General features: G+C 44.3%; 1 protein-coding gene across 5 annotated transcripts in view; it reads left to right on the plus strand.

The window, feature by feature from the left end:
- TMLHE (trimethyllysine hydroxylase, epsilon) overlaps positions 1–11368 on the plus strand; it is a 32733-nt gene that overhangs the window by 18009 nt on the left and 3356 nt on the right. For all 5 annotated transcript variants that reach the window (XM_063141886.1, XM_063141888.1, XM_063141887.1 and 2 more), the window contains exons 5-7: positions 3005–3124; positions 5919–6155; positions 10605–10743. In XM_063141886.1, coding sequence (XP_062997956.1) covers positions 3005–3124; positions 5919–6155; positions 10605–10743 — 496 coding nt within the window. The remainder of the gene's footprint in view (positions 1–3004; positions 3125–5918; positions 6156–10604; positions 10744–11368) is intronic.

The raw sequence follows: 11368 nt of genomic DNA on the forward strand, positions 1-11368 counted from the left end.
AACTAATAAAAGAAGGCAATGTCCACCAACACGTTTCTAACACACCAAAATAAAGTGGTCAGTGCAATCTCCCCCCGCAAAAAAAAAAGCAGCATTTTAAAAAGGTCCATTCTCTGTGTTAAAGCCCACGAAGAATGTAATTTAACCATATTTCGACAAAGAATGCAAAGATTGCGCTGTATAAGTGGACAGGACAGCTCAGAGATAGGCGCCCTCCATCTATTCAAAGCCCTGGAAGTCAGGGCAGGAGGAATGATGGAGACCTTTTTTGCCTTCTATCCCTGCTTTTAGCATATTTCGGTAAACAGTAACCTCGGGAGATGAGACACCGCAGAGTTTTCCACGGCAACTGGGATTAGGTTGTAGGGGAAATTATCTGCTTGGATTCTCCCTCTCCCACCAAGGTCATACCTGCACCATGACGTCTGACGTGGGTCATTTGCCCAGTTTGCACATCACAACAGCCCACATTTTTTAAAAAAAAAATATTGGTTGTCGTTCTCCCTGTCCCATCACTCCCACTGGAAGCAGGAGCGGCTAAACAACCCTGGTTTGTTTAGCGTTGTTTCTGAATCCAGAAATCTGGTTTATCTCTCCCCGACACCTTAAAACAAGCCATGGTTTTTTTCTTGTCAGGGGAGAGCCAGAAGTCCAGGTTCAGATGCAACACTAAATCACCAGGGACTCAATTGTTTAGCCGCTCTTGTTACATAAACTCTCCCCACGGCCTGAGTTCGATCCCAGCGGAAGCTGGTTCTCAGGCAGCTGGCTCAGGTCGACTCAGCCTTCCATCCTTCCGAGGTCGGTAAAATGAGTACCCAGCTAGCTGGGGGAAAGGTAACTGTGACTGGGGAAGGCAATGGCAAACCAAAGTCTGCCAAGGAAATGTCAGCGAAAGCAGGCGTCCCTCTAGGAGTCAGCAATGACTCAAGTGCTTGCACGAGAGGTTCCTTTCCTTTTCCTTGTCGTGATGAGAAAACCAAGCCATCGTGTTCCTGCGCAGACCTGGGAAAACCTCCCCACTTTCTCCACCACAAAAAAATAATTTTAAAAATCTTACACACTCTTTCCAAGAACAGCCAGAGCAGAGAACAAGAGACAAGCTCTTTCAACAGGCTGGGAATGTTTTGCTGTTCACGGCGAGTGCGATTTCCTGTTTTGACAGGCAAGGTTAGGAGGGCAGCCTTGGCCCTGGGAGACCCAAAGATCAAAACAGCACCCTGGACTCCAGAGGAAAGGGCGAGAAAATACATTTTCCTTCCAACTAAAATGACATTGCTTGAGGATTAGGAAATAAGGAATTTTCATTAGTTGCCTGCCTGCTTCCTCTTTCTCTCTTTCTCGAGGCAGTCTGTAGATGTCCTGGCCTAAATCATTTCCAAGTGCCCTCTCTGGTTTGGGAACATCCAGCCCTTATCACTGTTGGGTCCAATAACTGTTCGCTGCTTTCCATGTTGATTTGTTAAGACTTAAGTTTTCCTTTCCCAGGTGTTCTTGTCAAATCCACCCAGATTTGTTCTCAAGTTAACAAATATTTTTACCCCTGCAAGATCTACAACAAGTTTCTTCAACCTGGCGCCATTCCTGACCATTGGTCCTGCTGGCTGGGGATGTTGGGAATTGGAGTCCAAAATATCTGGAGGCTACCAGGTTGGGGAAGACATTACCAGGCTATATGAGGCAGCTGTTGTTTTATTATGGTTTTAATTTTTGTGAACCTCCCAGAGAGCTTCGGCTATTGGGCGGTATAAAAATGTAATAAATAAATAAATAAGTAAATAAGATGAGGGCCTTTTCAGTGCTGGCACCTTGGCAGTAGAGTGCTCTCTCCCAGAGAGGTTCAACTTGCATCTACCTTGTGATCTTACTTCTCTGTTTTTGTACACTGTTCCTTTTTATGTCATTTTAATGTGTGTGGATTGTTGCTGCTGTTTTTTAAACATCATTTTTTAAATTTTGTAATGTGCTATAAGCTGCCCCGGGAGAAACCTTTATTAATTTATTTTCCATATATAGTATATAAAACTTTTGATAATAAATGCTTAAAAAGGAAAATTGTACCCAGAACATTTTGAAAAAATGAATTAATAAAAATTATACCAGGGAATACATGCAAAAAAATAAAAATATCCATCTGGGTTGCCTGACCTTCCATTGGTGCAATTTCAGGCACCCTTGTGAGTTTGATGTCTGTTGGAATTATTTCTGAACAAGCGTGCGAAGGATCAAGCTGTATTATTGGAGGTGGTGAACTGGGATCGTGCCACTTTCCTATTTCTGTGACTGGTCATTGCATGTGGCTTCATACTGCCTTATACTGAGTCAGACCCTTAATCCATCTAGCGCAGTATTGTCAACACGGACTGGCAGCATCATTTCTCCAGGGTTTCGGGCAGGAGTTTTTCCTGCCTGAAATCAGAAATCTTCAATTTGCAATAGGGATCTGTGTGCATGTGTCTTCATAGCAAGCGTTTCCCCCCAGCCACTTCTGCCTTAATGACTTGCTAAAATTTTAGGTTGCGAACATAGGAAGCTGCCTTTATACTGACTATGTTCAGACAAGAAGCTGAGCTACGGTGCTTAAGCATTTTGAGCTAAACGTTACAGCTTGGCGTGTTGTGTGAACCATTCCTAACCATGGCGGCTACATTACCACATTTTAAACCCGTTCACTAACCATTTGCTGCAAAAGGATTAGTGGCCTAACCGTGGTTTAATACGTCGTCTGAACAGGCCCATTGAGTCAGACCCATCTAACCCAGTATTGTCGACACTGACTGGCAGCAGCAGCCCTCCAGGGCTCCAGGCAGGAGTTTTTCCAGCCCTACTTGGAGATGACGGGTATTGAACTGGGGACCTTCTGCATGTAAAGCAAATGTTCCACCACTGAACCACGGCCCCTCCTCAAGGTTGTAGTTCTGAGTCTGCCCGGTAACCCTTATGTGGTTGGTGAACCTTTGTTCATCTCTCTTCTTCCTCCTCTTCTTCCTCCTCCTTCTTCTAGGGAAACGATCTATGGCAGGATGTGGTACTTCACCTCTGACTTCTCCCGGGGAGACACGGCTTACACCAAGCTGGCTTTAGACCGCCATACGGACACCACCTACTTCCAAGAGCCCTGTGGGTATGTGCCAATTGCGCAAGAAGAAGCAGAAAAATAGCAAGAGTGACTTGTAGGCGGTTTACTCCTTTCAGTCCAAGTGCTTTGAAGAAGCGAGCAGTTTTAGCTGCTGCTGCTGTTTTTGCAATTAATTCTGCTCATTTTTCAGAAAGTGCAGGTTATTTCAGCCACGTGCATAGCAGTTATTTTCCAAAATCCATATAGCGTCATGCTTTTATTACGTCCGCTGAAAGATCATTCAGAACGCGCAAAGCATTCAAGATCAAGGGATCTGGAGGTCTCGAAAGTTTGCACATTTTCTGTGATCTTAGAATTGTTAAGGTATTACGTTGTGTGGATTTGCGGGGATGGGGTTGGGGTTCTTAGGGCCATCATAGCTCCTTGGGTTTTTTGTATGACTTGGAGCAATTATTTTGTGAAACAGACTCATAAATGATACTTGCAGGGGTTGCGATTTCTGTCCTTCTAAGGCTGTAATCTTAGGCATGTGCCAACAACAATCTCAAGATGGTCTCTGCATCCCCTTGCATGCAACGCCGAGCTAGTTGGACAAATGCTCCAACTCCATATAAGGTGGGTTGTTAGTAGCATAGGAAGCTGCTATTTTCCTCTGTAGGTTAAGAAAAGGAGAAACGGATTCTCAGGATGCAAAATATTTATTTTCAGAAAGACCGACGTGTTTCAGCCTGTACTTTGTTAGAAGATAGTGGCCCTGTTCAGAAGACACCTTAAACCATGGTGGTTAACAAAAAAGCCTTAATCACCATGGTTTAAGGCATCTTCTGAATGGCCAGTGTCTACAGAATTTCCTCTAGCAAAATAATTGTTTCCTGTGATGATCTAAGCTGCTATTTTCCTGTGTAGCCCAGCATTGTCAGTGCTGACTGGGAATGGTTCTCCAGTGTCTTTCTCATCACCTGGTACCCAATCCTTTAAAAAAAAAGCCAGGGGTATAATTAAGGGTATGACCACGAAGGATATTTAAGGGATTCTCAGCCATGAGGATCTCTTCCAGCTTTTTATGGTGGTTCTGTAGAGTGCCAATAGGAAAATATGTAGCCCTGCCCTTATTACTGATGAACATGGTTTCGTGTTTTCCTTCTGCAAGTTAAAAACTGGCCATCATCCTAACATAGCCCTGCTCCAGAGAGCTCCAGTAGAAAGGAATATGCTGCACTTTGACCTACGTGAATTACATTCAGCCTGAGCCCTGCTCGAATTACACCCTGAATTATGTTCAGGCTCCAACAGCATTGACTTTGGACCAGATTTAGGGAGAATGTCCATGACACACAGAACCCAAAGTTTAAAATCTCGCCGAAAAAGAAAACAAGCTGAAAAGGACAGCAATTGCTCCATTAGTGATTAAATCTAGGAGACTATGACTATGTATAAACTTACCCAGCAAGTAAAGAATCCGAACTTTAAGAAAGATATTATGGAATCCTAACTTTAAGAAAGATATTAGGGCTTTCTCCTAGGTTGCTCCCAAACTGGAATGCGTTCCATTTATGTCCTTTCTTGAAGCTCTTCAAACTTTTGATCAAATTCCAACCAAGTACAGGTGCCTGTGTTTTTTCTGACTTATACATGACTAATGTATGGATTTTGTAAAATCTATTCCATCTGCATTTTGTGGATTGTCAAGTACCTTTCACCCCTTCATTGGCAGAATCGGGGATTCCCCCCCCAAAAAAAAAATTCACGCAATTTCGCATTTGCACAAATTTGGACTTGCAAAAATGCACGAATGCTCCCAAAATATTCATTTACCTGTTTTGGCCTATGGAGGGAATGCACATTTGTGGCTAGTTGTTTCTTTTATTTTATGTATTTTTCTATGGCTAAATTTGTATAAAATTCCTGATTGGTGTTTTTTTAAAAATGGTACTCAAGTCCGTGGAATCCATGTGACTTGGGAAAAGCGGGTCTTCTCTGGAATCCGCAGATCAGATCCTTTGCAGATTTTTCCAGCATCCCTACTAATGGACACAAAATAACAGGCACACACACTTCTTTTGTATATTGCATAAATTGCATTTCTACTCTTTCATTAAGTATTGGGTTCCTACTTAGGCCATTATTGGTTATAGACTAATGATTATATTTATTTATTTATTTATTTATTTATTTATTTATTTATTTCATTTATATACCGCCCCATAGCCAAAGCTCTCTGGGCGGTTTATAAAAGTTTACCAAAAAAAAGCCACCATCAAAAATATAAAAACAACAGTATCCATTTAAACAACAACAGTTCTGGGGTCCATTAAAAAACAAACAAATTTAGCATATGTTGTTACATGCTGTTAAATGCCTGGGAGAAGAGAAAAGTCTTGATCTGGAGCTGAAAAGATAACAATGTTGGCGCCAGGCAATCCTCATCGGGGAGATCGTTCCATAATTGGGGGCCACCACTGAAAAGGCCCTCTCCCTTGCTGCCATCCTCCGAGCTTCCCTCGGAGTAGGCACTCGGAGGAGGACCTTAGATGTTGAGCACAGTGTACGGATAGGTTCATGTTGGGAGAGGCGTTCCATCAGGTATTGTGGTCCCAAGCCGTGTGAATAATGAGTGAATTCCTTTGTTTCTTTAGTGATCTTGATTTATTATTATGATCTCTTTCTTGCCTTAATTTTGTTAACTATTTCGAAATAAAACTAAAAATTCTTGGTTAAAAAGTAGGGCTCCTTCATCTCTCTCTTCCATTCGCTCCCTTCTATCTACAAGTTTCTGCCCCTGTCGGTTTAGTTTCTCTCCCGACTGTTGACGGACTGGCTCCTTCCTTGCCCTCTACAGCATCCAGGTGTTCCACTGCCTCCGGCACGAAGGGACAGGCGGGCGGACACTGCTGGTGGACGGCTTCTACGCAGCTGAGCAGGTGCTCCAGCAAGCCCCGGATGACTTTGAGCTCCTCACCAAAGTGCCGCTGAAACACGAGTACATTGAGAACGTGGGCGGCTGCCGCAACCACATGATCGGAGTTGGTCCAGTCCTGAATATCTATCCTTGGAACAACGAACTCTACCTGATCAGGTGAGGAGGTGGGCGTTGGTTGGAGGCTGGCTGCTTTCACACTGACCCTGTTCAGACGGCACACTAAGCGATGGTGGTTAAGCACTTCGAGCTGAACATTGTAGCTTAGCGTGTTGTGTGAACCATTCCTAACCGTGGTGGCTACATAACCAGGGTTTACACATGCTCACTAACTATTTGCTGCATAAAGGGTAGCGGTCTAACCATGGCTTAGTGTGTCACGTGAACCATGACATAGCAGAGAACTGTTCCTAACCGTGATGGCTACATAACCAGGGTTTACACATGCTCACTAACTATTTGCTGCATAAAGGGTAGTGGTCTAACCATGGCTTAGTGTGTCACGTGAACCATGACATAGCAGAGAACCGTTCCTAACCGTGATGGCTACATAACCAGGGTTTACACATGCTCACTAACTATTTGCTGCATAAAGGGTAGCAGTCTAACCATGGCTTAGTGTGTCACGTGAACCATGACATAGCAGAGAACCGTTCCTAACCGTGATGGCTACATAACCAGGGTTTACACATGCTCACTAACCATTTGCTGCAAAAAGGGTAGTGATCTAACCCTGGCTTAGTGTGTCACGTGAACCATGACATAGCAGAGAACCATTCCTAACCGTGGTGGCTACATAACCAGGGTTTACACATGCTCACTAACCATTTGCTGCAAAAAGGGTAGCGTTCTAACCCTGGCTTAGTGTGTCACGTGAACCATGACATAGCAGAGAACCATTCCTAACCGTGGTGGCTACATAACCAGGGTTTACACATGCTCACTAACCATTTGCTGCAAAAAGGGTAGCATTCTAACCCTGGCTTAGTGTGTCACGTGAACCATGACATAGCAGAGAACCATTCCTAACCGTGGTGGCTACATATCCAGGGTTTACACATGCTCACTAACCATTTGCTGCAAAAAGGGTAGCGGTCTAACCATGGCTTAGTGTGTCACGTGAACCATGACATAGCAGAGAACCATTCCTAACCGTGGTGGCTACATAACCAGGGATTACACATGCTCACTAACCATTTGCTGCAAAAAGGGTAGTGATCTAACCCTGGCTTAGTGTGTCACGTGAACCATGACATAGCAGAGAACCATTCCTAACCATGGTGGCTATATAACCAGGGTTTACACATGCTCACTAACCATTTGCTGCAAAAAGGGTAGTGATCTAACCATGGCTTAGTGTGTCACGTGAACCATGACATAGCAGAGAACCATTCCTAACCTTGGTGGCTACATAACCAGGGTTTACACATGCTCACTAACCATTTGCTGCAAAAAGGGTAGCGGTCTAACCCTGGCTTAGTGTGTCATGTGAACCATGACATAGCATAGAACCATTCTTAACCGTGATGGCTACATAACCAGGGTTTACACATGCTCACTAACCATTTGCTGCAAAAAGGGTAGCGGTCTAACCATGGCTTAGTGTGTCATGTGAACCATGACATAGCATAGAACCATTCTTAACCGTGATGGCTACATAACCAGGGTTTACACATGCTCACTAACCATTTGCTGCAAAAAGGGTAGCGGTCTAACCATGGCTTAGTGTGTCACGTGAACCATGACATAGCATTGAACCATTCCTAACCGTGATGACTACATAACCAGGGTTTACACATGCTCACTAACCATTTGCTGCAAAAAGGGTAGCGGTCTAACCATGGCTTAATGTGTCACGTGAACCATGACATAGCAGAGAACCATTCCTAACCGTGATGGCTGCATAACCAGGGTTTACACATGCTCACTAACCATTTGCTGCAAAAAGGGTAGCGGTCTAACCATGGCTTAGTGTGTCACGTGAACCATGACATAGCATTGAACCATTCTTAACCGTGATGGCTACATAACCAGGGTTTACACATGCTCACTAACCATTTGCTGCAAAAAGGGTAGCGGTCTAACCATGGCTTAATGTGTCACGTGAACCATGACATAGCAGAGAACCATTCCTAACCGTGATGGCTGCATAACCAGGGTTTACACATGCTCACTAACCATTTGCTGCAAAAAGGGTAGCAGTCTAACCATGGCTTAGTGTGTCACGTGAACCATGACATAGCATAGAACCATTCCTAACCGTGATGGCTGCATAACCAGGGTTTACACATGCTCACTAACCATTTGCTGCAAAAAGGGTAGCGGTCTAACCATGGCTTAGTGTGTCACGTGAACCATGACATAGCATAGAACCATTCCTTACCGTGGTGGCTGCATAACCAGGGTTTACACATGCTCACTAACCATTTGTTGCAAACAGGGTAGCGGTCTAACCATGGCTTAGTGTGTCATGTGAACCATGACATAGCATAGAACCATTCCTAACCGTGGTGGCTGCATAACCAGGGTTTACACATGCTCACTAACCATTTGCTGCAGAAGGGGTAGCGGTCTAACCATGGCTTAGCGTGTCATCTGAGCAGGCCCACTGAAACAAGGGATGGACCAACCGGCAGCTTAGATCTGGTCCCCTGAGCTGTTTTTCTCTTTCCTCTGCCAGCCATACCAGTTTGAACCAGTACACAGTTTCAACCTGAGTTACCCAGTTGTTGTGGTTTGCTTTTGTGGTGTTTGTTCTTCACTGGGGAACAAGGGAGGTGTTGTACATTGAGGATGAGCACTTTCTGTATTGTATTGTTTTTACAGTGTTTATTTTTTGTTTGTATTATTGTGGTTTATATTGACTTTTGAGGTTTCCTGTTGCAGTGGAAAATGACACCTACATTTTATTATTGGTACAACCTGATCTGCACAGTCTGATTTCAAAAGTTTTAATCCTGTATTTCTGTGATGATGGTTCTCCCCTTTTTATTGTCCAACACTTGGATATTTTATTGGATATAGAGTAATATATAAATATATAAACAACAATAATCATTTGCCCCAGATTTCCTTGTAGGGAAGAAGATACACGTTTTCTCAAGTATAATAAATAAGGATTAATGTCACCTACCTACCTACCTCTCTCTGACTTTTGTTTTTGGCATATATACAATATTTTATGTATTTTCCTTTACATTGTTATCTTGCCCTTCCTCTAAAGAGTACGAGGTTCAGGCCGGAGGTCATCCAATGAACTTCAGGGCGGAGCAGGGATTTGAACCTGAGTATCCGCAGTCCTAGTCTGATTCTCTACCCCAACCTGGTGCTCTCCAGATGTTTTAGGTTTCAAATCCCATCTGCCCCAGCAAGTAGCCAATGGTCAGGAATGCTGGGATGTGTTGTCTAAAACTTTTTTTGAAGTTCAACAAAGTTCAGAGCTCGCCCTTTAATAGCAATTCATTCCTTGTGTGCCAAACAGGCAGTGCAGCCTCTCCAGCAGTGGGATGACAGCCCTACTTGGCCAATCATTGTGGTGTGCAGGTGGGCCCCAGGCACAGGTGTTAGGCTGTGGAGTAGACCTAGGCGGCCAATCAGCGTGCGCAAGTGAGGGGGAGGGACCGCACTGTGTGGAAATTTCGGAGGGACGCTTCACTATGCCTGAGCCATGTTTGCAATATTCATGAGCCTCTCTGTGGTGAGGGAACCAAGGGGCAAAAAAGAAAGTGGAAAGGAGCAGGACTCCTAGCGCCCATGGCGACATGGACTTTACACAAGTAAACAAATAAAATATACCAAGGCTTCATCCTGCATTGGCAATCCTATAGTGATCAGGGGCCTGGACTATATTATTATTATTATTATTATTATTATTATTATTATTATTATTATTATTACATTTATATCCCACCTTTTTTTCCGCCAAGGCAGTTCTCACGAGGCCAGTCCATAGTTCTAAACACTCTACTTACGAGAACCCAACAAAAAAGAGAGCATGCATTAGAGAGCATGCATGTTCAAGCAGGTCTGCACTACAGCCTAGCTGAGCAACCACAGCAAGGCGCACGTCAAAATGGACCTGCAGGGTTGGCTTTACCAGGTATGGCTGTCTGTCTTGTACTGGACAAAAGAAATATTTTGCCAACAGCCAAATACAAAGATCTTTGTGTTAAGCGTTGCACATTCTCTCTCCCAACAAGGCGCTAGAACAAATTTCTTTTTCCCCAGTACAAGGCAGACAGCCATAACCAATGAAGGCAAACTTACAGGATCATTTTCACTTGTGTCTTGCTGTGGTTGCTCATCTGTATTTATTTATTTATTATATTTATATCCTGCCTTTTTTCCTCCAAGGAACCCAAGGCAGCATACATAATCCTCCTCCTCTCCATGTTATCCTCACAACAACAACCCTGTGAGGTAGGTTGGGCTGAGAGTCTGTGACTGGCCCAAAGTCACCCAGTGGGTTTCCATGGCCGAGTGGGGACTAGAACCCGGATCTCCCGACTCCCAGTGCAACATTTTAGCCACTACACCACACTGGCTATATGACATCCAAAGTCCCTTCCGACTCTAAGAAGACCCTATGATCCTTCCACTTTTTCTCAGGTACAACAACTACGACAGAGCCGTCATTAACACGGTGCCCTATGAAACTGTGCACCGCTGGTACACCGCACACCGCACGCTCACCACCGAGCTGAGGAGGCCGGAGAATGAGCTCTGGGTCAAGCTGAAACCGGGCAAGGTAAAGTCGCGCTGACCGTGTCGGCCACGTGGCTTTGGCCGTTTGCTGTTACATAAAAACGGGTCTTGAATGCTTACTTTTAAATTGCATTAGCTATGTTTTGAGATCTGTTTTTAATACGTTGTTTTCAGCTTCGATGGCTTAGCATATTGCTATGTATTATTCCATCCTCTTTTTTGTTTCTTATGTGTAGTGCCCCCGAAGAAGGATTTATAATTCAAAACGCGCTGGGCCAAGAATAAAAAGTACTTTAATTGTAGCATCCGGACTTTCCTCCCACGTTCCATCCTTGCAGCCTCTCTGGCTGCTTATACTTCTTGGAAAGCCTTTTAGAAGACTTAGTCAGGACTTCCTCCTTTGGGGCTTTTGCCGCTGAAGGCCTGAAGCTGAACAAAGAGTTGTTGTTGTCATCGTTGTTGTCAAAAGGATTTTAATAACTACAAAGCAGGCCCAAAAATGCCTCTCTTCAGGCTCATGGCAGGCAGCAGCACTGAAAAGCCCCAAGGGAGGTCACAGGGCCGTCCCTGTCATTAAGCAGAGTGAGGCAACTGCCTCAGGCGGCAGATTCTTGGAGGCAGCAGTGGCAGGCCTCCTGCCATTCCACTCTCTTAGGAGGACAAAGCTG

Source organism: Elgaria multicarinata, chromosome 15, assembly GCF_023053635.1.
Source record: "Elgaria multicarinata webbii isolate HBS135686 ecotype San Diego chromosome 15, rElgMul1.1.pri, whole genome shotgun sequence".
Taxonomy (NCBI): Eukaryota; Metazoa; Chordata; class Lepidosauria; order Squamata; family Anguidae; genus Elgaria; species Elgaria multicarinata.